At 38.3% G+C, this 27,186-nt stretch overlaps 3 protein-coding genes across 9 annotated transcripts in view; 2 read left to right on the forward strand and 1 right to left on the reverse strand.

Moving 5' to 3' along the window:
- Window positions 1-13,391, forward strand: part of LOC105387204 (probable G-protein coupled receptor CG31760) — a 75,471-nt gene extending 62,080 nt beyond the window's left edge. For all 4 annotated transcript variants that reach the window (XM_048623977.1, XM_048623992.1, XM_048623968.1 and 1 more), the window contains 3 exons: window positions 360-497; window positions 2,589-2,723; window positions 11,543-13,391. In XM_048623977.1, the coding sequence (XP_048479934.1) occupies window positions 360-497; window positions 2,589-2,723; window positions 11,543-11,572 (303 nt within the window). In that variant the 3' untranslated portion in view covers window positions 11,573-13,391. The remainder of the gene's footprint in view (window positions 1-359; window positions 498-2,588; window positions 2,724-11,542) is intronic.
- A 131-nt stretch (window positions 13,392-13,522) lies between these two features.
- On the reverse strand, window positions 13,523-15,695 carry LOC105387203 (protein MIS12 homolog). Its single transcript, XM_038117014.2, has one exon. The coding sequence runs from the start codon at window positions 15,523-15,525 to the stop codon at window positions 14,860-14,862; it is 666 nt and encodes a 221-aa protein (XP_037972942.2). The 5' UTR covers window positions 15,526-15,695; the 3' UTR covers window positions 13,523-14,859.
- An 864-nt stretch (window positions 15,696-16,559) lies between these two features.
- LOC105389461 lies at window positions 16,560-26,240 on the forward strand. 4 transcript variants are annotated; one of them, XM_048624410.1, is made up of 12 exons: window positions 16,560-16,997; window positions 17,088-17,264; window positions 17,882-17,996; window positions 18,351-18,452; window positions 18,560-18,646; window positions 19,466-19,546; window positions 19,763-19,864; window positions 21,100-21,794; window positions 22,040-22,178; window positions 23,049-23,348; window positions 24,342-24,435; window positions 25,117-26,240. In XM_048624410.1, exons 2-12 carry the CDS (start codon window positions 17,097-17,099, stop codon window positions 26,162-26,164), a joined length of 2,931 nt encoding a protein of 976 aa, XP_048480367.1. In that variant the 5' UTR covers window positions 16,560-16,997; window positions 17,088-17,096; the 3' UTR covers window positions 26,165-26,240. The 4 variants fall into 4 exon arrangements, with proteins under 4 accessions (XP_048480367.1, XP_048480373.1, XP_048480388.1 ...); XM_048624416.1 differs by having other exon boundaries at window positions 19,769-19,864; XM_048624431.1 differs by lacking the exon at window positions 18,560-18,646 and having other exon boundaries at window positions 19,769-19,864; window positions 25,117-26,239.
- The last annotated feature ends 946 nt before the right edge of the window (window positions 26,241-27,186 follow it).

The raw sequence follows: 27,186 nt of genomic DNA on the forward strand, positions 1-27,186 counted from the left end.
TATTCTCTGTGGAGGTGTAAGTACCTGCACCTGGCTCTCTCGATTGGAACCTTTGTGCATATCCCCAAGGTCTAAACTGCCTTCCTAAGCTTGGACCATTTCCCACCACGCTGGTTCACTGCGGGTTGGTGGGTTCACATATCTAGATGTGCAAAATCTAGATATGCAGGTTTCCTCACGATGTTTTCCTTCACCGTAAGAGTGATGGTATACATTGTACTTAAGTTAAAAGAACTCATTGGTACATGTCAGCGCCGGGATTCGAACCCGCATCTCTGGCGTGAGAAGCGGGCGCTTACCCGACTGACGTACCACCGCTCTATTATAGTGTATAAACAATCTGCTCCCCACACCCCCAGGTGCTACGAGTGCTGCGCGGCACGGGCGACACGTGGGACTCGGGGGCGCGCGCGCGCGGCGCCGCCTCCTCGCTCAACGGCATCGGCCTCGTGCCCGACGAGCCCGCCGACTTGTACCAGGAGAACGAGGAGCTCAAGGTACAAGCTAGTGTTAGAAGGAATTATTCACAACAGCTTTGTGACCGCTCTTATCTCGAGGAATAATACAGAATAGAAGAAAGTTGTCTATGAAATGTCTTGTCTATGGACTGAGGGTTTTCTGACGTTTCCGGCATCTTGTTATCAAGCATAAATTGCGCATGGCTTAATTTTAATTTAATCGAATCCTAGAAATATGAACACAGTAAGTGAGTATTTTAACGTTTAAAACTAGCAAGTAGCAAGCTACACAGGGGTGTAGCTACCACAGCTACATGATCGGAAGATTGTAATCCTAAAACTAACGGCATCGGCCTCGTGCCCGACGAGCCCGCAGACTTGTACCAGGAGAACGAGGAGCTCAAGGTATTCACTGACACAGTAGACAGGGACGTGGCAACGGGATCGGATAAGGTTGTAATTTGGGACACCCGAGTCATACACTGCCACGCATCACGCTGCTTCAGTTTGTACAGAATTTCAAGCACCATGCAGCGTAATTCGGGGCAATGAGAACCCCTTTATTCATATTGTGATGAATCATGAATCACGAGGATGATGATGAAATGTAGGAATGCCAGTCTCTTCCACTGAAATATAAGTAGGTAAACTGTTGTAGTACCTAACTAGATGAGAAGACCTACATATAAAATCCTCTAAGCACCTCTCAACGAGTTCAACGACCCACTGGGGTGGATATAATAAGTAACCATCATGAGTGCTTCCTTAGGTCTGCCAAGCATCCTCCACATACCTACCTTCTTATGCTAACCCTCCACATTCCCTGTAGTCCCGTTGACGTCATTATATTTTCCCTGTAGTCCCGTTGTCCCCGTAACTGTGTCCCCGTTACGGGGACAACGGGACGTCATTATATTTTCGTTCCGTTGTCCCCTTTGCGGGCAATAGTTAACGGGGACAACGGGCCGTCAAATTTTTACGTGTCGTTGTCCCTTCCGAATTCTATTAGCACGAAAAGGACAAAATAAAATGAAACAAAAGGTTACATACTCGGCTTTAGGTAATGGGCAATGTCCGAAAAAATTCGACAACGCTCATAATTTTTCTGATGATAGGAATAACCCTCCATATCATCCTAAAAAAATCTCAGATTTTTTCTATGCGTTAGTAATTTTATAAAAATAAAAACATTTCAAGTTTCACAAAACGGAGATTCTACGGACTTTAGGACTTTTCCATCGTCTCAATGAGCAATAAAAAAAAAATATGACCGGTATGAATGTTCAAAATGGTACAGTGCCACAAACCTATCTGTTCCGGTGAGAGCTCACGTAAATGTCTAATATTTCTTGATTCTCTAAGATATTAAGTTTGCCCGTAGTGGTAATTCACCCTTGCGGTTCTAATAAACCCATCTAATCTGTATGAATATAGAATTCATTACTAAATAATGATATATGGATCAATTTAGTTCGGTTTCATCGGAACTGAAAAGTTTGTCGCACTATAAGTGTAGTTACGGAATCTCTCATTGGTTGGACTGATTTAGAATAATCCTATGAGAGTTTTGCAAACAACAATCTTAACTGTGCTTTTGTTTCGCGGCAGTATTTCGTCGTGCCGTTAGCGCATCCTTTAAAATTTACACGTTCATCAAATTTGCCAAATTATCACCCAGGTTAGTTATGAATTGATCTAAGCTAAAAAAAGCGATTTCATGTGAAGATATTATATAAAATCCATGAAATAAAAATATATACTTGTGTTTTTTAAAGTTTATTTTGAGAACGGGGACAACGGGTCTGATTTTTAATTTTTTTATTAAGTGCCGCTGTCCCCGTTGAGGAGCTCACGTCCAACGGGGACAACGGGCCTGATTTTATTTATTTTCTGAAAGTACCGTTGTCCCCGTTTAACGGGGACAAGAATTACGAGGACAGCGGGACTACAGGCCACATTCCCCTATTCCAAGAGGAAGTGCAGAAGCTGGCGGCGCGTATAAGTATTTTTATAACCGTTCTTTGCGACGAAGCGATGCGACGCAACACACCACTTACCATCATAAGTGCTTCATTATGTCAAGCATCTTCCCAAAACCTTATGCTAATCCTCCACACCCCCTTTTTCTAGGAGGAAGTCCAGAAGCTGGCCGCCCAGATCGAGTTCATGAAGATCGTGCAGATGGAGATGCACAACCGGCACCTGCGCCCGCGCCCCGGCTCCTACTTCGCCGCGCAGAGCCCGCTCATGCCCGCCAACACGCAGGTAACTTACATTGAAATATTTAAAGATTGAAGTTGAAATCCTAACTAATATAATAAATGCGAAAGTAACTGTGTCTGTCTGTCTGTCTGTTACTCTTTCACGCCAAAACTACTGAACGGATTTGAATGAAATTTGGTATACTCGTACATACGGTCTAGACCCTGGAAAAGAACATAGGTAGGCTACTTTTTATCCCGGAATTCCCACGGGAAAACTTTTTAAGGCGAAGCGAAGCGCGCGGGAACAGCTAGTGTCAACATAAATTATTAAAGTTTCACAAAAAAAAACCGATACCAAATGACCCCAATATTTATCATTAATCCATTCCCATTCATCCCCTCCCTTCTTCTCGTAGATTGAGTAATAGCAGGAATGAGTATTGACAGTGACAGGACCAGTGGCGGCTGTACCTAAAGTGCGCCCGTGCAACGCACTACCATTTGAAAAACCTTCTAAATATGTACCTTCCTTCTTCCTATACCATACTAGGTACCTACATTTTAAAAAAAACTTCACAAGAAATACCAATATAAAACCATAATACCTACCCTAAACAGAAATTTCATCAATCTGATTATCGTTACGACTTAAATTAAATCGAGCTGGCCTATTTTGATTTCTACTGCGAAAGAATTAGATCTTATTTTTGCTTGAACAAAAACGGCCTCGTGCGCTCGGATTGTCGCACGGAGCGAGCTCCTACACATAGTATGAAACAGGATGGAAATCACCTGGCGGGTGAGACGGAAGATGCTCAGTACAAACTGTATGCAGTTCTAGGATAAATCCGTGCGCCGCACGCGACCGGAAATTGCCGAAATAATACGAATGACACCACGGGACTCGCGAGGCGCGGGCGGCGCCGGCGGCGGCCTTGACCGGTGGCGGTGACGCGTGTTTTGAAACTATACAAGGCCAGAACGCACCCATAGTGTACTAGCACTGTATAGTTTCAAGTGAAAAAAAATAATATTTAACTTGAAAATATACACGATTTGTGCGTACTAATCGCGTATACTTTCAAGTTTAGATTTACGGAATCGTTCTTGAAAATATACATTGCTATTACGCACATTGCTTGATTGGCGTACTTGTCGCATATAATTTATACCTACATGCTGATTCTGATTTACTTAACAATTTCGGTAAGTGTACATGACTACAATTTACTTGTTCTGCCTTTCATACCTATATAATGTTTATAAATAAAGATGATCAAGGTCTAATATGATTGATAAATTGATATTTTTAGCAATCATATTTGCAAGTTAGAATACTAATACCCATCTTATTATTTATATGAATTAACAGTAATACCTACTACACTCACGAGCAATAAAAAAGTTCCAGTGACGATAGCTCCTGAACGGAAAAGACTAGCTTAATGACTCCGTCGGCAATATAAAGTAAAGTATCTACATTTAACAGGACATCAAAATATTATGATAACCAACTAAAAACGTAAATTTTGATCAAATTCTAAATTAAATGTTTTAAAAATTGGGGTCATTTGGTGTTGACTTTTTGCTACTTGAACTTATTCATTGCTCGTGAGTGTATAGTAGGTATTAATAGACTTATCATTACAGACATATTTTTGATCAAGTTTTGAATTCACCGTAACTGTCTTTCATGAACGTCTTCTGAGATAATTTTTACTATTTACAACAGTTCTACAGTTTAATTTAAATCAATTTACTTTTTAACTGTACGATGTAAACAAAAAACACGTTACGAAAACAATGCCAAGTGCGGAATGATGATGCAATGTTTAGAAAGCAATAGACTTATTACTATTCCGCATGAAAGAAAGAGAGAGCAACAATTCAAAATGGCTACCTGGTAACTAATCATGTATAGTTTCAAGTGCTCGCATTGCCGCTTGGCACTTGAAAATATACACGATTAGTACGCAGTGGTAACTGCTGCAGTATATTTTCAAGCCATAATTTTGGCCTAACTTACTTGAAAATATACGCGATTAGTGCGTAATGGCCTTGTATACTTTCAAGTAAATCATGGCACCATTTTAATTTGAAAATATACGCGAGCAGTCCCAACCTCTGCGTTCTGGCCTTGTATAGTTTCAAAACACGCGGCGGTGACCTACGAACGATGCACTTGTCATCTCATTGTCACAGTTTCACCTTTCGCGCGCGAATACGTAATTAATTTGTTTAATTACTTATTAACTAAGAAAGTACTAAAGATTTCGTGAGTGTGTATGTGTGTGTGTCAGTGAAAATGAGTGCAAAATACAATATTGACTTCATAAAAAGCAATATTAGGATCATTTAGGATATTTCAAAATAGACTGGACATTAAATCTGCTGGGCCGCCTCGGCCTTTTCTCATCTTAAAACAGGAGTGCAAAACAAAAAAATAAAACTTAGGTATATCAGACTACTCAAAAATGAAATTATGGAGTTATTTGATTAACTGAAACTATGTCGTTACTATATCAAGAGTCCATTTATTTTAACACTAATTACGCGAGTGAAATTAACACGTCCGATCGGGCTGGTGATGTCGCGGGAAGAGAGCGAGCCCTTGGGTATCCCGCTGTGCCTAGGGTGGCCACAGGGCGACACAAAGTGTGCCAGATGAAATGTATTAAAAACTACCATGGTAACATAATCTACCAAGGGTGGCTTTCGCCACATCACCCCCCTACGGAGAAAAGAAAGTCATACAAAAATAAGAAAAAGTAGTTATAAAATCGAAGTTAAACAACACAAAAAAAAAAAAATATAATAGTTAATAGAATTACCAACATTAATACACGGTAGGTAATGCAAAATCGGTGCACAAAATAAAATACAAAACAATAAATCACAAAACGTAAGAGAATTGTTTTTCAGTAAATAAAAGTGTTTTTTTTAGTACTACTTATAAATAAATGCTACATAAGTAGTTAGTTTAGGTAAAATTTAAACCTTACATACTAACAATGGCACATACTTTGGTATAAGTCAAAAAGACAAGATAAAACTTAATATTAACATAACTAGAATACATTTATCTTTAATAATGTAGTAAAAGTTTGTAAAAACACAACAAAATGAATATGATCATTTAAAACATATAAAATTCATGTTGTATTACAAAAGTATAAAAGAAAAAAAATATCGAAAGAAACATAGGTGTAATGTAAAACTTATAAGTCTAGAACATCTCTAAACCTAACTTTCCTACCAGCCCTAGTGGTAACTTGCCGAGAAGGGGCAGGTGGGGGTAACTGAGGAGCAGTTTTATGAGGTGGAGATGCGGGTGAATGAATGGGCGCATCTGGTGGAGTGGCCGAAAGAGAAGTAGGAGAGTGCCCAGCTGGCGCCTGATTGGCTGAAAGTGGAACAGTATCAGGAGGCGCAAAAATGTATGCGGGCTTGAGCCGGTCAATGCTGACCGTATTCTCTTTTCCGTTAATGTCAAGCGTAAAAGTTTTATCACTTCTATGCAAGACACGATAAGGACCACAGTAAGGAGGCTGCATGGAGCGTCGGACGGTATCGTCACGAAGCATCACGTGTGAAGCAGTGGCCAGGTCTTTGAATACAAAGGTCGATGGCTTAGCATGGTGTGATGTAGGCTTCGGACGCATTACATTAATGCGCTTCCTGAGCTGATTTACAAGGTCAGAAGGGTCACTTACGTTGGTGGTTTCTTCTGAAGGTGTCAGAAGTTCTCCTGGCAGGCGAAGAGGTTCGCCATATAGCAGTTCCGCTGAAGAAAACCCAAGGTCTTCTTTAAGCGAAGATCGTATGCCGAGGAGCACCAAAGGTAGTGCTTTACACCAAGTTTCGTTGTGGCACATCAAAACCGCCTTAAGTTGGCGATGCATGCGTTCCACCATACCGTTGGCGCAAGGGTGATAAGCAGTTGTACGAATCCGATTAATACCGCATAAATGCATGAGGCGTTTAAACAAGTCAGATTCAAACTGGCGACCTTGATCGGTAGTTATTGTGGTGGGTATGCCATAACGCGCAATCCATCCTGTCAATAAGGTACTGGAGACTTCTTCTGCGGTGATTGATGACATTGGCCAGACTTCAGGCCAACGTGAGTAACGGTCGACTGCAGTTAGACAATAAGTATAGTTGTCAGAGTGAGGAAGAGGACCAATTATGTCAATATGGACATGTCTGAATCGCTGGGAAGGTTGGTCGAAACGTCCAAGAGGTGATGATACATGTCTACTTACCTTGCTGCGTTGACATTGAAGACAAGTCCGGGCCCATTCTTTGCAGTCCTTTTTCATGAGTGGCCACACAAAACGGTCAGACACCAGGCGTACGGATTCTCGCATGCTGGGGTGGCTAAGGTTGTGAAGGCGGTCAAATGCGGGTCGACGGAAAGAAGGTGTGAGATAAGGTCGAGGTCGACCCGTTGTGTTGTCACACCAAAGGATGACGTTTGTGCCGGGTATTGAAACCTTAGTGAGCTCTAAGGAAGACGGGAATGCAAGTAGTTTAGCAAGCTCAGGGTCTGAGTCCTGGGATATTGCCAAACTGCGATAGTCGTCTTCAAGCGAGAGCGCTTCAACACGTGACATAGCGTCAGCGACAACGTTGTCTTCTCCTTTGATGTGCCTTATATCAGTCGTGAATTGACTTATAAACGACAGCTGGTTGAGTTGAGATGGGGGTAACTTCTCACGACGCTGTATAAAGGCGTATATGAGGGGTTTGTGGTCCGTATATATCGTAGCATGCTGAGCTTCCAGGATGTGGCGGAAGTGTTGCACGCTTTCATACACACCGAGAAGCTCGCGATAATATGCGGGCCACTCTGCTTGTTTCGCTGAAAGCTTCTTACTAAAATATGCAAGTGGCATCCAGTCGTCATCCTCTGATCTGCGCTGCTGAAGACAGGCACCTATGTGGGTGCTAGATGCGTCTGTGAAAAGGCCTAATGTAGCTTCAGCATCGGGATGTGTTAGTGTGGTTGCAGTAGTGAGACTGGCTTTGCACTCATCAAAACAACGTTCGAGGTCAGGTGTCCAAGGAAATGGCTTGGCACCTTTGCTATTTGTAGCAGCAACGGCATCTATGAGTGGTGCTTGATATTTCGCAGCATTTGGTAGGAAACGTCGGTAATAATTCAGCATTCCTAAGAAACGTCTCATTCCTTGAACGGATTTAGGAGGAGGAAAGTCTGCGAGGGTTTGAATGCGATCCTCAGGTGGTCTGGTGCCAGCAGCGTTGATGCGGTATCCAAGGAATGTTACCTCGTCAGCACCAAAAACACATTTGGATGGGTTAATGACCACGCCATAGTTATGGAGCCTCTGAAATAGTGCTCTGAGATGGATGGCATGCTCTGTGGGATCTTTGGAATATACCAAAATATCATCAACGTAAGCGAAACAGAAATCTAGGCCTCGCACGACCTCGTCGATGAACCTTTGAAAGGTTTGACCAGCGTTTCGAAGTCCAAACGTCATGTATGGAAATTCAAAGAGGCCAAAAGGCGTAATTATGGCTGTTTTCTGAATGTCGTTTTCAAACACAGGGATTTGTTGATAGGCTTTTACTAAATCAACAGTAGAAAAGACTGATGAGCCAGCTATGTTATGGGAATAGTCACCTATGTGACGAACTGGGTATCTGTCGGGAACTGTGCGAGCATTGAGGGCACGATAATCACCACAGGGACGATAGGTGAAATCCTTCTTTGGGACTAGATGAAGTGGGGAAGACCAAGGACTGCTAGATGGCCTAGCAACACCAACTTGGACCATTTGTTCAAACTCTTTCTGAGCGGCGCGAAGCTTATGAGGCGCGAGTCGGCGAGGACGAGAAGTGACAGGTGATCCTTCAGTTGTTTTGATGTAGTGCAAAGTAGAATGACTTACATCGGGAGCAGTTCCTGGTGGGCGTGTGATACTAGGAAATTCAGCTAAAATTGCGGCATAAGGCGTGTCAGGTAAAGAGACCAATTTGACACTAGGCTGGTTTCCATCGGCAAGCACTGCGGGGATAGACAATCCTGTCTTTCCGTCACGCAACTTACCTTGTGCACAGTCCGGTAAAAGATTATAGTGGGCCAAAAGGTCGGCACCTATAATAGCGCCGGAAACGTCTGCCACCACAAAACTCCATTTTAAGTCTCGCCGTAGTCCCAAGTTCAGATTTAGTTGCACCAAACCGTATGTTTGAATTTTTGAGCCGTTAGCAGCGACCAGTTCATACGTTGCTGGTGCCCGTAATCCTCGAACATACGATTTGGGCAGGCAACATAAATCTGAACCGGTATCGACTAAAAAACGTCGGCCAGTAAATTTATCGGTGACAAACAGACGGTGGCTTAGTGGTAAACAATCAGTGGCCGTCATCACTGATTGTTGCTGGAGTTTCCCTTAGTTAATGGGGCACCTGTCCAAGAACACGGTATTGTGCAGTGATCCGCCTTGTCACCGTGCTTTTTATGGTACCAGCATAAACCATCAGGCACACGGTTGCGGCTGCTATTACGGGTCCGGCTAGAGCTGCGATCACGGCGGCCGCTTCGGTTGCGCGCTGATTTTAAGGCTGTTAAGTCATGTCTGAGGTTACTTACCTCCAACTGAAGCTTACTTACAGCTTCATTCAAGCTATCAATCACGATCGGTAGATGGGAGCTGCTGACGGGTGCGGGCGTACGACTAGCAGCATTTACACCGTAATGAACTGGGCCCGGATGCTTCATATTGTGCAGCTCATCTGCAAGTTCTCCCAATTCTACTAGTGATGCAGACTTCTGCGACCTAAGTACGCCCTGCATGATGTAAGGCAACCTGTCCAGCCAAATCGTTTTGATCGTGCGCTCTGGAAACGCGGTGCCAGCCAAGGAAGATAAGTGCTGAAGGAAGGAGGATGGTTTTCGGTCTCCGATTTCCTCCTTCTCCAATACTTGACGTACATTCTCCTCGTACGTCTGCTCGTACTTACCTACTAGTGCTTTCCTCAGAGCGGAGTACGGGTTCTCTGCAGGGGGATCTAGGATAATTCCTTTCACCTCGTCCGCTACTGCTGGGGGGAGCTGCTGCACCGCATGATAAAATTTCGTGGTCTCAACCTTTATATTATTGAGGATAAATTGTGCCTCTAAAATGGCGAACCACAGAACTGGCTTCTCGTGCCAGAAGGGCGGCACCTTAATAGATATCCTATCCACTGCTACACTAGATGCTGATGTGTTTGCTAGCTGTTCAGATTCCATTATTAACAAAGTACAGTGAAGATAAAGTAGGTAGGTATGTAGGTTAACTACTGGACAAAATAAAGTTAAACTTAAAGTCCGCTAAAATTAAAATTAACACTTTCACTGAACACTGTTCTATTGTCTTTACTTGCGTCGCGTCGGTCCGGCAGGGTTGGCTTGGGTCGGCGCAGGTAGTCGGTCAGTCGGCTTGGGTGCGAACTTGACCAGATGTTGCGCAAGGGCGTCAACGGCGTCTGCGGCGGCGGCGGTGGCGGCGGCGTGGGTACGCGACGCGAAATTACGCGATGGAGTGTGTGTGGTCTCAGAGTTATGCGACCACGAATTTGGTGAATTAACACAGCACGGTTCGGAAAAACGACGAGAAAGTGATGAGATGTACAATCTGGTAGCACTGCAGATATAGACACGGATGGCGCGATATAGCGGGACGCGTACGCAGAGTTCGGCACTTCACTTTTACTTTCACTGCACTAAGATTGGCGGTAATTAATGTTTTGAATTAATCGCGTTTTGAATCACGTCGGGGTCACCAATATGGAGTTATTTGATTAACTGAAACTATGTCGTTACTATATCAAGAGTCCATTTATTTTAACACTAATTACGCGAGTGAAATTAACACGTCCGATCGGGCTGGTGATGTCGCGGGAAGAGAGCGAGCCCTTGGGTATCCCGCTGTGCCTAGGGTGGCCACAGGGCGACACAAAGTGTGCCAGATGAAATGTATTAAAAACTACCATGGTAACATAATCTACCAAGGGTGGCTTTCGCCACAAAATGTACAATAAAAAGAAATGGTTATGTGAATGTGAGAGACTATGTGTTAATGCTTTATTTTGCTTTCCGTGTGTTGTTTTCGTTTCGGCGGAGAAGCAATTTCGCGTCAAAAAAGGAACGCAGAATTGTATTATAATATAAATAAGGTAAAATATACTTTTATTGTTTTTACTTCTAATTGTAATAATCTATTTTTCTTCCTAAATTCACTAAACCCATAAAGTGCACCACCGGGTATCTGAGGCACCAGCCGCCACTGGACAGGACCACGATTAGTCCAAGTATAGCACAGGTTTGATAGTTTGTCGAAAACTATTTAATATGTTTTCTCGCATACAAAGTGGCGCCTCTAGAGGATCTCTATCCTCCTGACCCCGAGAGGTATAAATGTAGGTATACACTGTTATTAATTTTTTTAAAAATTAAAAAAAATACTACTGAACTGTTTTGTCACTTTGTCAAAGAACAAATTGTTTAAGGGATAGGTACTTTATAAAACTTTAAAGGAATAACAGGGATACTCCATAAAACTTTTAATATAGGTATTTTTAAACTATACTTATATTATATATTTTTTCAATGTCCTACTCATAGCACGCCAGGTGTCAGGAGGCTATTATAAAACTTTTGACAGATAAACGTATGTAGATGACAGAAGAAAACCTAAACTTTTTTCGTTTTAATTCGTAAAATGCGAAACTTGCACTAGAGGCTCTGCAAACAATAAACAAACGTCGATCATAAGACTAAAACCTAGTAGATTATTATCAGCAGCACCCAACAGATAAAATACTAAATTTAATCTGAAATATATTGTTAATTTCACTATTTTTCAGGAGACGACCGAGTGGAGCGGGCCCGTGTGACTGATAGCGCTCAGTATGACCGGGTGGCTGTGGCCGGGGCCTATCTCCAGCTCCTATGAGACCACAGTGGATCCCCGACCGCCAGCTTATGTGTAAACATTGTTGTCCACATGCCAAACATTATTATATTACATAGACATTAATTGTTGTCACCTTGCTAATAATTAAGATTGAAAATGTTCGCAATAGTTATGATCTATCCTGGCTGCAGAGATCACAGAAAAAATACTGATGTGAATACTGAAATATTTCTTATGCTATATTATAAGCCAGGGAAAGGCCAGCTTTTGTTTGTTAATACTGTAGTTCAAATACTTATAATTATAATAGAATAATATACTAGTCTCATTCCAAAGATGTGGTAGGTAGATAAGTATAAATTGCAGTTTTTCACAGTATTAGTTAGTGTGGTAATGTTTAAGCCGCCAAAATGCTTTGGTTCAGGTCTGATAGGATAAAAGTAACTCAGTTGAAATCCCGTGGTTATGTTAGGATTTCTAGTTTTTCTTAAACGGGATTTGATCGTATCCTAAACTATTGAGTGTAATTTTTTAGTTAATCTTACTTCTTAAATTGTATATTTATTTCCATTGTTAACAATAAAATTATTGTTACATTAGAATCTAATTTAGAGAACTACTCGTACATATATGAGTTGTCTTGTCCTCAGTTAACAAAGCCAAAGACATAAAATCCTAGTCTGTTGTTGTTTTTATTAAGGCTATACTTTTTGAGTAAAATTATGTACCTATACTTAGAGTGATTTAATCAATTTGAAACTTTGAACATTTCAGTGTTCGAAAGTAGTACGGACAATAAAAGTACTGCAGGATTTAGGTATCTCTAGTGTAAGATCTATAAAAATAATAGCAAAAAATATATTTTTTGCTTTGTTTTTGAGCAAACCTTTTACATTTTTCTTGGAATAGTATATAGTAGTAACTATTATAATAAATGTAACTTTCATTTAAAGTAAAAAAGATAAGTCTGTGTATTCTGAGAAGGATTGTTGTTTCAAGAAATAAAGACTTGTAACTTTCTATGTAAGTATTAATTTAAGGATTCATTAGATGTAAAGGCTAAATGGTGTACATAATAGTCAATCATGTGAAGCATTCAATTCTAAAGGTGGTGTACATAAATAATTGTTAGTACTCACAGCATTTTATTTTGACTGTGATTAGTAAATTAAATACTCAAATATACACTGCTATAATAGTTGTTACATCTGTAATCAAATATATTTTATTCTCAGTTTGTTTTTAGACTTCCATAGATCTACTATGCCTCAAAACAAAATACATATAGGGAAAATATCTATATATTGTTACTAGAATAGAGCCAAATTGTGTATTATTTAGATGTTTTTATTACTCATTTATAGCAGTGATTAGTAACCAAATACCTGTTAACCTGTGGTAGAGCAAAGCTCGAAGTTAATATTGTAGATTATTCAATCCGATAAATGTGATATGTAATAAGTAGTTACCAAGCATATTCAAAGTATTTGTAAATTTTTAAAATTCTAGATTGTACTTATTTATTTTGTAAGTGTTGTAAAATGTATTTATAAGTATTTATTTTATCTCTGAATAAATGTGCCATTTTAAAGTATATCTTTCCAATTTTATGATGTCTCTTTATAGAAGTAAATTAAAAGAGAAACACTTGTTTAAAATAAGAAAAACATAATATTACTAATAAATTGGTGTTACATTAGTGTGTGTTATAATTTGTTACTTCTCTAAAATAGTAGACCTGAAATGTAAGATGTTCTGTTTTTACATTCAAAATAAAAATAATTGTTTACAATGTTACTTATGTTTTATTGCCATAAACCACTATAAACATTACATTCACAAGTCTGATACTACCATTCAACCATAATAATACTACAATCTCAGTCTACCTGTAGGCCTATCATAGGCTAACGGCAATGTGCTAGTGTTGTACGATACCGTGAAATGGGGTGAATGGGGATGGTTTTCAACTTTGAGTGCCAATTTCTAATGAATTTTGTACTAACAACTTTTAGTTTACCATATTAAAAGTTTAGTCTTGTCCTGTATTTTATGAAAATGCATACGAAAATCTTTGATGGTCAGCCAATTTTATGTAAATTTATAAAATATATGATGTCCCTATTCATACATGTATAGGGGTTAATCGGGACGGTATTGAGAACAATAGAGAAATATAGTCATGGTTGTCACAACCCCTATATAATTTTTTTAGTAATATGTAGTAAAATGTACACTATACCTCTACATATTTCATTGCTTTCCTAGTTAAAACTTTAAAATCAGTTTTTGTAAAATTAGGTATATATTTTAAAAAAATACCTGCAAAAAGTACCTAAATGTCCCTAAACATCGAACTAGAAAAAAGCTTTTTTCTACTTGGATGTTCCTAAGTATAAAAATTTATTAACACACTATTATGTAATAAAGAAATAATTTTATTGTATAAGTACAGATACTTACTGGCGATATAGGTAAGTGACAACCCTATCAGTCCCTATCCCTATCCGTGCTTTAGTGTCCCTTTTCATACAACTACGTCCCTAGTTTATGGGACTCTTGTCCCAATTCACCCCACAGTCGTCCCAATGATATCCTGTAGGCGTCTCTATTACCCCCATTTTTAGAGAAATTTACCAGGTCTTATTAATTTTCAATTTAAACTAAAATTAATAAATAAAATCGCAGTAACTTATTTAAATTGGATAGAAAACAAAATTACTTTTCTAATTTAGTACGATTTATCCAATAAAAATAACATTTAACGTCTCTTTTTCCAAAGTTTCTGAGGAACAAAATTTCGACCTTGTGAATGGCAAACTTCAGATGTATTTTTTTCTCACTTGTAACCATCTTCACGTCAAAAAAGTGTTACTATCAACAAAAATCAATTTTCTACTTTAAAAATCATAAAAAATCTGACCATTATCATTTAATTTTATAGTAGATTTTCTGCTTCAATTTCGTTCATCGATAATATCCCTATTGACCCCTGAATTCCTATTCACCCCGTTTTACGGTACTGCACAAACATATGGTAAAAGAACAGAATCTGGTGATGATGGCACTGAAGAGGGTCTACTTTATTACTAACTTACAAGTTAGGTCCCTAACCTGCAGTAACCAAAAAAGGACCCAGAAGTGTGGTGCTGGACCAAGCTACAATAACAGTAATGTTCACAAAATAGAAAACAATTTTTTCATAAAGAAAATTTTATGCATTTCATACCTACATGATAGAAAAGAATAACTGCCAATATGAATAGTTCAGTTATCAAACACATCTTTTTTGAAACCCATTGAGAGCCTGCTGGTGTTCCCAAACACATCTGCCTCAATACCGTCCCTCATGAACGGCACACTCGCACACAACACTTGGGTCTCTCGCACTACTTCCTTGACAGTGTCTGTGTTTGCTGTACTCTTGTGTAGAACATCTAACACCTCCAAGTCCTTCTTAGCTGCTTCACAAGCTTTCTCTATAGATATTAGTTCGTCTTCCTCCGCTGTAAGCAAGGCCTCCATGAGAGCGCCCCGTTCTACCCGCTTCCTCAAATCTGAGACTTCTTCTTTTAACTTGTTGTATTCTTCATCAGATACCTGCTCTTTCTGCACCTCATCTTCTGGCAACAGAACATTGGGGGGCACTCCAAGGATCTTTTCAATTTCCTGGTCAATAGTTTCCAGTGACGGACCAGCACGCTCACTATATAATCGTATTAACTTGGCACAGGAATGAGTTAAAGTCACTTTGTCTGTGTCGTTCAAGTTCAATGCTTCTTGCAAGTAATTTTGCATATCCGTTACACATGTTGATATTCTCTGTTGCACCATTTGCCTGACTGCAATTTTGAAACGTTGGGCGCCGAAGCCGAAATGCTGCGTCTCGTACTCCTCGTCAGTGCCTCCGCTCCATGGTTTGGTTGTTATCATTGTTTAGCGTAAACAAATACGACTCCAATTGATCTTGTTATCTTTATAGCCTTGGCTAACTAGGCCTTCTCGCCTTGTCCTTTTTCTGGTATCGCAAAACAGTTTAATTACAAGAAATACACACAATTCACAAACTTTAGCCAACAACAACAACAAACAAGTCAACAACACCAAATTCTAAATTCAAATCAAAACTGACAAAAGTTCAAAGGAACACAGAACAGAACACAATATTTGATTTGACAATGACAGCGCGTACTGCACGGAAGTTGGAACATGCTATCGTCGTGCTATCGTGACACGACACACCGTTATTATTTTGAGTATCTTGGCGTCTAAAAAGAAAAAAAAATATTTTTAACGCTGTTGGTTATCTCTAAATAAACCAAGATTAAAATGTTAGCCAGTTTTACTTTTGAAAGGTTAAATAAAATTGATTTCATTGATTTACCATATTCAGAATGGATGGTCTATGTCAAATAGTAGAAGCCCTACTCTACTATAGCTCGACAACTTCGTGCGCGATCCTCCTTGCGGGGTGACAGACGCGGAGGGGACGAGGTACCCAAGACGACAGCGGGTAGCGGGTGAGGTAGCGGGGAAGGGCAACGCGTGCTATGTACGTCATTATTACGGCAGTCTCGGCCACGGGGGGGACTCTGGCTGTATAAATCCTTTATCTTAGTCAATTTAAAAAAAAAAAAACCTTAGCATGCTGATTGGCTAGACGAAAACGGCTCCGCTCCCATTGGCTACTTGTAATTCGAGTGGAAATGATAGAACCAAAAACAAATATTTTTTTTTTAATATAAAATATTTTTTCTGTTTTATCAATTTTTCAAGCTAAAAGACCTTTTGATTTTCAACTGTTGAAAATGTCCTAACTTTTCATCCTATTTAAACTTAAAACGGTGTATTTTGATATCAGTTGAAAGAACAGTATCGATCCCATAAAATATAATGTATTAAAAAAATACATGATTAAATAATAAGTTAGGTAAGTTATAATATTACAATATAATTGTTAAGGTATTTTTGTAAGTGAAAATAATTTATTCAATCTTGTAAGTTATTTATACGACTGCATCGAGAACATACTTTCTTTAATTTGTTCTGTGTACAAAATCAAATTTTCGCCGTTATTTTTCTATCTGACTGACGCTTGAATTTTCCTGGCTTTCCCGCCATTTTGTTTTGTCTCACTATTTCTATAGCGGGGACTTTACGAAAAAATTACAATTTGCTTACAATATTCACTTATTGATGCAAATTTTAATTCTTTTTATCATTGAAAGGACACTGTTCTTTTGCTACTAATCTATTTGTTTTGCTTGTTGTTTTTTGTGACTGATTACAGAACTTCGTCCAAAGTCAGCGTGTTAAGGTTTTCCCTCCGTTTGTGACCTGCGTCTTCCCTCAGCCATCATCAGCCTTGTGACCAGTCTTACACCTCCAATAATTTCCACTTTTCCGTAAGTTATCACCAAGTAGACAATACCCTTTTCATAAGTTTAAGTAACCTTTGTATGTATTCTTGATTCTTATCTTTGATTGTCTTTCAGCTGTCTGACATGATTCGGATTCGCAAGTGCGTCGTAGATGGCTGCAAATCTGATGTGGGATCTAAAACCTCCCGGTGGCCGCATGACCCTCGAGTTTCAGATGTTTGGTTGGACACTCTCAAACCATATTGTTCCGGGTTGATGGGCCTACCTAGATATCGTCTCAGGGAAAAAGTTGTAAGTTTGCATTCTTATCAGTACCTAATATAACACATGAGGCTTATTATCTACTTATCTTATACAATATATAATGTATATTCATACTTACACAATATGCTGACGACTGTAGCCCCCAAAGTAGTCAGAGGTGACTCGAAAGCGAGCCACCCGCTTTTCGCTGAATATTTGTACTATATAGCCATCTTTGAATGACTACAATGTACTTAGGGTACACAATCTAGACATATTGTACAGGATTCCTCGCAATGTTTTCCTTCGCCATGAGATTATACATTATATTGAAATTCAAAGAACTCATTGGTACTTACCTACCTATACCTATTGGATTTGAACCCACATCTCTGGTGTGAGAAGTGGGCGCTTACCGGATTGAGCTACCATCACTCCTTATCTTTTAGGTATATCAGTAAGATACATTTCATGTGGTTTTGGTGTTAGTGTCACATGTCCCCGGGGTGAAAGGATTAGCCAGTCAGACAATATGTTGACACTGACTGCCCAGGGTGTTCTAGATGGCATGGATACATTTATTTAACATTCAGTTGGTACATCACCCTTGGATACACACAATTTTTATGTGTAATACTTATGTCTAACATGTTTGAAAATTTCAGGTGTGTTTGAAGCATTTTGAACCCAAAAGTTTCACAAGAGGAAGGAGGCACTACATGGCTGTACCATCTTTATTTACAGCTGAGGAAATTTCATCTGGCAAGCCAAAATATGAAAGTAAGTAGTAGTAACCTACTTACTAATATAGAGTCAATTAGAGTGAAATTGTTTAGTTAAAATAATAAAATGACTCACAGCATTTAAAAAAAACTCAAGTTTTGGTTAATGTAATAGTTCCCCATATGCCACTCACTTCCAAGGAGCTCCTCATTCATCACTTCCTATGATTCTTGCTTCATTATCATACCCTACTTGTAAAAAATTCAGGCTTGAGGGTGTCACATGCTACATTTACCAGTATTTCTTAATAGAGCATACCACCAATGCAGTTGCAGATTTTATAAACTATGTTGAATCTTGTTTCCTATTGAATGATTATTATATATCATTGTTTTACATTTTATTTTATAGATTTCCACTCTATGCATGCTAAATGGGATCACGATTATGCAAAGAAAATACCTCTCAATGCACCTCTGGAAACTACCAAAAGGCATCTGTCAGGATCAGAACGTATGTACTCGTAACATACTATTTATTACTTACATTATACCTAATTATTATCTAAGATATACCCTATCTTAATTTGAATTTTTGTTAAGTAATTGTTTATATTACAGTGGAAGACATTATAAAAGTGTTAAATACAGTGAACCTTGAGCATTCATATGCACTGCCACCCAGTAAAAAAAAGAAGTTTAATACTGGTACTTCACTTTAATTATAATTACCTAGTAGTTGTTATTTTATTGTGTGTATGTATAAATTTCTAGTATAATCCATTTGTGCTTACTTGGCACTAAAGGTAAACAATCTTTGTGTGTCTTTTTATTAGAATTTATTTAAAAATTAGGTTTTAAAATAAAACATAACAAACAATGGAATACTTACTAGCAAAAATGATTAATTTCGTATTTAACCATTTAATTTAGCTGTAGATTACTTGTTTAATAATATTTTGATTAAAAGACACAATCCAAGTATGGTGCAATCCGTGCAATCGAATGTATTATTGTATGATAGTTATTGTAGTAAGCAGTGCAATACAGTAGTGTAGTATTATAGTATGACCATTACCGCCCTAAGGCATGCGCGCGGCGAGACGGTGGGAGAAATCGGCTACTTCGCTCTGGCACGCTCGTGGCGGCCCCGCCCCGCACGTCCCTCTCAGTGCACAGCGGTAATGGTCACACTATAGTAGTAGCAAGTATAATATAAAGTATGCACCGAAAGAAAACTAAAGTACCTTAGAAACCTGTTTTTTAATCTCGGATACTAAGTTAAGGTGACATATCGTTCGTTCGGTGACATATCGGCGGGACAATCGGGTGTTGATGAACCGTTCAGAATTTGAATCATTGATGAACCGTCAATTCAGTATCTGAGATTTAAAAAAAAAAATTAGTTGTAGCAATAGTTTTTAGCAAAAGACTAATGTTAGATAGAACAAACCTATTGTTTTGATTACATTTTAGAACAAACCTATTATTATAATCTTAATTAAAAAAAACTATTTCTAATTTTAGATGGTAACGACACTAATGTTTCGTGTGGTTCTAACTCGCAGAGAGAGTTAGATAATGTTAACATATCCGCAGCAACAGACAGTAAGTAGTTCACATTTTTTTTTTTAGGTATTGCCAATTTCATCTTTGAAAACTATTGATTCAACTGCAACCATTCTAGGTTTTGCCCAAGAGCTTTGTTTCGAAAATCCTACATTAAAATTTGGAACTCTACATTCTACTTCTGTCGAATTGACCAATTTATTTCTTCCCAAAAAGAGATTTAACTCTATTAGTTCTGAAAATCACTGTTTTCAGTTTCAGGGACCATTCCTGATGACATCACGACCGCAGAATGTACAGTTCGTATTCCGGAAGTCATATCTCCTAGCTGTTCAAGAAGGTCCAATCTGACATTAGGTAAGCGTACGACGTAGAGTGAAAGTTTTTATGCACTTTTTATCCCAGAAGCGAAGCTCGCGGAGAAGTTAGTGTATTATACAGGGTGTCCAGTAGGAAAGTTCACTTTTCAATTAAAGAAAAATAATACTAAATTAATGAATACCAAAATTTATTTTATATGTAAATATTAAGAAACTCGGCGGGTTTTAATTTATTAATATCATTCCGTCTAATTGTTTACCATCCCTTCGTACACACTCTTCAAATCAAACACGTAAACTCGCAGAAAAATTCTTACAAAGTTGCGGGGAGGTATTGTTTATTTCTTGCCGTATATTTTCTTTCAGCGTCGCTAGTGTTCGGAGTTTGTTTGAATAAACTTTTGAATTGACATAGCCTTACAGAAAATAATAGCATGTGGTAGGGTCGGGTGACCTGGGCGACCATAGCAGGTGTCTCCTAAAGTCGATATCAATTTTTGTGGAAAAAGTGGCCTAACCGTTTTTATTGATTCCCTGGAGATATGAAAAGTGGTCACATCCTGTTAGAACCATGTATTTCTGTTATAAGGCGGTCAGTTCTTACAATAGAAGCCATAAAAAATCAATAACATTCTTATATCGCTCCAAATTGACCGTCTAAGCATGGCCATTCTCACTATAAAAAAAAACGGCCAAATCATTTACTCAGTGCACATTTTCCTGGGTACAGCATGCTCGGCACAGTGGGTGTGCGGCCCGGAATGGGTTGATTAATGGTAGAACCAGCTTCACTGACCTTTTTAACCACTTTTTCAAAAGGTTTACACTTTGGGTATCCCTTGTTAGGCGAATACTGTATTGAGAACAAAATTTCCGAAGCGCAGCAGCGCTCGAATCACCACTTCTAAAGCAAGCTTCAACAGCAAAAGCATGTTGTGCTCCGGTCCAAAGCTCCATTGGTCCGTCAAACCCGCACTCCTGACGCGAGGATTGAGACCTCTCCCAACTTCCTCAGGCTAATCGTTACTGCGTAGTTCAAATATGAAAAGTGAACTTTACTACTGGACACACTGTATTTATTTATTAGAAAAAACACTCCCCAATTTAATCAAAAATACTCTTTCAATTTAAGGTCCAGGTAGGGTATCGTTTTTAGCTATAAAACCGCCTATTATTGTCTAGATCTCAGTTCGAATAATACTATCTAAAAAAGGTTTTTATTATTTATTATTTTAAGTAAAATACTAAAATATTTTATTTTCTACTTTTCAGAAACCAAGACGGCAAGGAAAAGACTTATAAAAAGTGTACAACAATTAACCCCCAGATGCAAGAAAATGTACCAAAAATGCTCGACTATACTGAAATCCCGTCGTCGTATAGTTCAGTCATACCAGGAGCGAATAGAAAAAGCTGAAAAACTCAATCAGAATAAATCTTTTTCTGAGCTTGTAGAGAAACTGACTCCTCAAGCCAAGACATTCCTTAAAATGCAGGTCACGCTCGCCAATAGACATATAAAAAGACGGAGGTTCACAACTGAACAGAAACTCTTGGCTCTATCACTCCAAAAGCAAAGTCCGAAAGGATATAAATTGCTGCACAAGATATTTATCTTGCCTAGCAGGCGCACTCTAAGAAAATTTACCCATCATATTTCTCTTGCACCGGGAATAAATGAAAATATATTTACACAACTAAAGGAGTCAGTTCGGAATTGGGATGACAAAAAAAAGTGCTGTTCCATTGTGTTTGATGAAGTGGCGTTGACACCTCATTTGACATTCTTAGAATCTGAAGATCGCATTGACGGTTTTGTGAATTTTGGCGCCGAAGTGGAAAGGAAACTATGCGATCATGCCCTTGTTTTTATGGTTCGAGGTATATGCACTTCATGGAGACAGCCCATAGCTTATTATTTATGTGAAGGAACAACTCCAACTATTAAGTTGAAAAACATTTTAAAGGTACCTACTTACTTATTTATTTTGAAGTTTAATCTTTAGTATTTTTAATTAAATTTTCAAAATGACATCAAGGTTAAATTAACATTTAAGGTAGTATCCCTCCAACCCGTTCAATCTTTCCGCCCTGTTAAAATTTTGTATTGTAACAATCAGGGATATGAAGTTACAACTTTAAATTGTAATATTGAAAAAACATTACTGCCATTTAATGCCATTTATAAATAAATATGTTTCCAATATTGCAGGAAGTAGTGACTGCTGTCTCTCAAACGGGACTTCTTCCAAAAGCGCTAGTATGCGACCAAGGGTCGACGTTTCAATCCTGCATGAACAGTATGCGAGCAGATACTCGCAGATGTCAATTACTCCGTAATGATCTTCCAAGTAAGTACCTGGAATTCCTAACTTTCCAAAATATGACTATACACAGGTGTCTCACGGCCTCGATGCCACATGAAGGGATATATATATACAATATCTAGCTAGAATATAGATGTAGGGTACTAACTCGCGATAACCTCGCTTATTCCATAATTGTTACTATTGAGAGTGAGCGACAACTCTGTTTTAAAGTTGAATTTTGAAACTTTGCTGTAGTAGTTAGTGACCCTGATTGCTATCCCGAAGGTCCTGAGTTCGATTACAGACCGGGCCTGTAATTTGTTTTAATTACCCGACTGCCGAAGAAGGAGGGTAATGATTTTCAATTGTATGTATGTATGTATGTTTGTCTGTTTCTTTGTTCCCTCCTGTAGCCTAAACGGCTTGATAGATTGATGTATGAGGTATCGTTAGAAGCGTATTAATTGCGCGATGGTTATAGGCTATGTGACGTTACATTTAAATGTAGATAGCGCCCTCTAGAGGACATAAAGTGATGATTGAGAAAATAATATTTATCCAACTATGCCGTGTGTGGTTAATGTTAATGGAAAGTATCGCAGGCGGGGACCAACTTGACCGCCACAGTAAGTAACATTCAGCTAAATGGTGAACCCTCTGCTGGTCCCCGCCTGGTGATACTTTCCATTAACATTGGGGCTTGTTTTCATATTTTTAGCGTGCAGTCGGGTTTTTTGTTTGTTTATAATTATGTCAGATACTCTGGTCTTGGGAGTTAATATGTACCCATGTATCTGTTTAGATATATCAGCTGTTCGATACCTATATTACAGTCTCTCCCTAGTTTGGATGAATGGCTGTGTGTAAGATGTTCCTACACTTTAATTATAAAAAATCCTATGTCTTTTTCAGATAACAAAGTGGAGATTGATGGTCATGCGCTGAACATAATTTTCGACCCTCCGCACCTCATTAAAGGGATACGGAATAACTTTTTAAACAAAGATATGATGTTTAAAGGAAATATAGCTAGATGGAGTGACATTGTCGAAGTGTACAAAAATGACTGCCACGTAGGAGAAATTAGAATGCTTCATAAATTAACAGATGAACATGTCATCCCAGATAAAATAAGGAAAATGAAAGTTAAAAACTGTACACAAGTCATCAGCGAGCGAACCGCTGCAATGCTCTTGTTTACATCCAATTATGGTTTGTATATTTTCGTTTATTAAACTACTAAAGACTTGTTCACAATAGTTTCATCACGTCGATGAAAATGTTGAAATATCTGCAATAAAAAGTATTGTTCTCTACTATAGGCTATTTTTCAAATATTATTCTAGTGCTAAATGGTTATTATTAGTGTAAGATAATAGGCAGATCGTTAAACCTAGTCAGCGAACGCCTTTGGGCAGCTTGAAAACATCTGACAGTCAGGTTGCCATTGCCACTTACCCGGCAACTCTCTCAGCTCAATCACCAACCCGTACTAGGCCAGCGTGGTGCATTAGGCCTAACTAAACCCTTCCTTCATTGGAAGGAGACCCGTGCCGGAGATGACGACCTGATGCGCATTGGTTTTCTAACTCTTGACCGCTGTGCCAAGGGTTCTGAGTTCGACCGGCAGGGGTACATATTTGTTTAAAAAAATATTTTATAATTAATGTTAAGTATTTTCTCCAACGCGCCCGCCAAGCGTATGGACCACGAAAATTGGGTTATTTTCGGGGAGGCCCTAATTTCACTGTATGAAGATCAGGTATCATTATATGCACCTCGGTAGTGCTGTGATGGATGCTTTAGAGGGCATAATGTCATCATCATCGTCAGCTAATCCACTGCTGGACATAGACCTCTCCCAAGGAGCGCCACAACACTCTGTCCCCGGCCTTCCTCATCCAGCCACTACCGGCTACCCGCTTAAGGTCGTCGGTCCAGCTGGCAGGAGGGCGTCCCACGCTGCATTTGCCTGTTCCTGGTCTCCACTCGAGAACTCGTATACCCTAACGGTTATCGGTTTTTCGGCAGATATGACCAGCCCACTGCCACTTCAGATTGCATATTTGACAGCTATATCGGTAACCTTAGTCCTCAGAGAAACCCCAAGCATAGCTGTCTCCATAGCACTCTAAGCTACTTTAGGAGCGCTACTAATATGTTACGATTAATAGCATACTAATTAAATTATATTTTTTCCCTCAGGCACGCATGCAGATGGTTCGTTGGTTAGTTCAACCATGAAGAATACTGCGGAAGCAGTCCTATTTTTTGATCGAGTATTTGACAGCGTGAACGGGTAAATACCTATATAAATATTAAAAATGCTATAGTAATAAGGGCCTGTTTCACAATGTCTGGATAATGGCTACCTATCGGTTAAAAGACATGCTGTCACTGTCTAAAAAATAATGATAGAGTGTGACAGCTTGTATTTTAACCGACAGGTAGCCATTATCAGACATTGTGAAACAGGTCCTACATGCTACATGTGCAAGAGAACCGGTAAATTATAATGTAGAATTGGGTACATTACATGACTGTTGTAGACATATTTATTTATATATACATACTTACCAGAAAATATAATTAATTATACATACCAGAAAATATAATCTTAAAGGATAACAAATATTAAAGCACTCTCCTTGTCTAATCTAATCTAACTTTAAAAACCTATATCGCTAAAACTATTATAGATATTGAAAATACCTATAACATAACATTGCTTTTGTATTGCTTTAACTTCAAATATTATTTTGCGCGAATAAAAAATATATGATCATACCAATTACAAGTTTCCTCATGGTGTTTTCCTCTTTGCCCACGTGGAAAAAATTTATAAGTAAGGTAGAGCGTCAAAATTTCATGAAACATGTACATAAATTGGATATAGGTAGTTTTGATATTTATCTGAACAATACCTACACTTAAAATATTTTCGAGGCTAAATATGTAAGTAAAATTTGATAAATTACAGGTCCCGTGGTGGCTCGGCTCCCGGCAAGATGCGAGGACCGGTTAAAGAAATAAATGGAGAGTGCAAACATCTGGACTTTTGGAAGGAGAGTATTAGAGTTTTGCAGGATCTATACTATGTAGATACTAATGTTGGTGATCGAAAAAGGGTACCCAGTGTAAAAAACTGGATAACAACATTAGAAAGTTTTATAAATTTGTGGGTTGAGCTTAAAGATATGGGTGTAAGCTTTTTTTACACTCGTAATTTAAATCAGGACCCGTTAGAGAATTTTTTTGGCCGAATACGTGCACTTAATTATAGGAATGTTAATCCTGACCCTTATTCGTTCATCTGCTCCTTTAAGTCTCTGTTAGTGACTGATGTCCTCGGCCCACATTCTCCGAACTCTAATTGCGAGGAGGATATGGGGGAGGCTATCTTTAATAAGGGATTAATGTTCGAAGTCCATGGTGCTCCAGCTAATTTGCCTGTTGCAGGCCCTTCCCGTGAGCCGCGAGCATCTCCGTCGCCGTCGCTGCTGCAGCAGGCGCGCGAGGAGACGCAGAACGTCCGCTCTTCTGCCTTCACTGCCGGATTTGTATCACGCCAACTTATTAAAAAGATACCTTGCACTGATTGTCGAAAAACAATGTTGACTACCGAAATTACTGATGTACATGACTGGGTTACACAAAGAGAGCGTAGGCTTTTAAAGGGAAGAAACTTAAAGTATCCAAATACTAAATTTATCATTTTGTTCCGGAAATTAGTAACTTGCATTAATCAATATTTAGAATATCATAGTCACCAAAAGAGTGTAGTAAAATATATTAAAGTAGAATTTCTAAAATCAGCAGATGTAAGCTGGTTGGGATGTAGTCAGCATTGTCGAGAACTACTAGATATGTTTGTCAGTCTGGTGTGCCGAGTTCAAATTCACAATTGGTGCAATTGTATCAATAAAATTATGAAAGGGTCATTTTTAGGCAAAATGTCATCATCATCTATGACCCCTATGCAAGAAATTGCATTTAAAAAATATACTACGTTAAGAGTTAAAAAGTAGGTTGACTTTATAATCATTGTTAAATCGTATTTTTTGTTTCAGATCGCCTATTAGTTAGTTGATATATTTTATAAGATTTTACATTGTTATTATTTTTAATTCACTTATTTAACATGAATTGTATTTTTTTATAATAAGTTAATGATTAATTAGCTGTTATTATGTTTATGCATTTGAAGTTGTAAATTAATTTTAAGTGACTTAGATTTTGTTAATGTCATAACTGTATTTTTGTTTACTTACTATTTTGAATAACATATAATATATTTAAGTTGTTAATTCATTGTAAAAGGCACTTATTCAGTTTTTAAAGCTTTATTTTTGTACAAGCACAAATCATAAGTATTTATTAAATTTTGGTAAATATTGGCAATCGCTGAAGAATGTATTTTTATAATTAGGTGATGTATATTTTTGTTTGTGCATTTTAAGTGGTAAATTAATTTTAAGTTCTATTAATTTAGTTATTTTAAAACTGTTTTTGTTTACTTAAGTTGTTAATTCATAAGTGACCGATATTTAGTTAAATTTAAAGCTGTATTTTTGTACTTGCTCTTTTAATAAATACAATTTAGGTTAATTGCACTATGGATCCTTAATATACCTATGTAATCATTGTTTTATTAACTGTTTTAACCTTATTGTACAAAATAATACCACAACGCTTATTTTATTATTGTATAGAATATTGATAAGTTAATTATGTACCCTCTTGTACAAAGAAAAGTTATATATTTTTGTTCCCTTTGTAACACTTATTCATGTAGTGATAGTAACATTTGTTATATTATTTATAATAAATTGTTGTATAAGTTGTACCTACTTTCGTTTCATTTACAGCTTTGTTTTATTACTGGGTATAATAAAAACTGAAACAGAGCCATCTAGCGGCCACCCTAAAAAAAAAAAACAAAGAGTATATAATGCAATCATTTCAATGTGAGGGCTTAAAACTGACATCTGTCATCCAGGGTGGGGTGTACAAGCTCACTAACGACCGGACTGTTCTATGGCAGATACCT

Source organism: Plutella xylostella, chromosome 3 (assembly GCF_932276165.1).
Source record: "Plutella xylostella chromosome 3, ilPluXylo3.1, whole genome shotgun sequence".
In the NCBI taxonomy this organism is placed as follows: Eukaryota; Metazoa; Arthropoda; class Insecta; order Lepidoptera; family Plutellidae; genus Plutella; species Plutella xylostella.

What these genes read in the sequence shown, in the direction of transcription:
- LOC105387203 (XM_038117014.2), bottom strand. Translation starts at nt 15,525, where the DNA reads ATGATAACAACCAAACCATGGAGCGGAGGCACTGACGAGGAGTACGAG.
- LOC105389461 (XM_048624410.1), top strand. Translation starts at nt 17,097, where the DNA reads ATGATTCGGATTCGCAAGTGCGTCGTAGATGGCTGCAAATCTGATGTG. An exon ending in GCATCTGTCAGGATCAGAAC is followed by an intron (nt 18,453 to 18,559) that starts GTATGTACTCGT and finishes TTTATATTACAG; the next exon opens with TGGAAGACATTATAAAAGTG. An exon ending in AGTTGAAAAACATTTTAAAG is followed by an intron (nt 21,795 to 22,039) that starts GTACCTACTTAC and finishes CCAATATTGCAG; the next exon opens with GAAGTAGTGACTGCTGTCTC.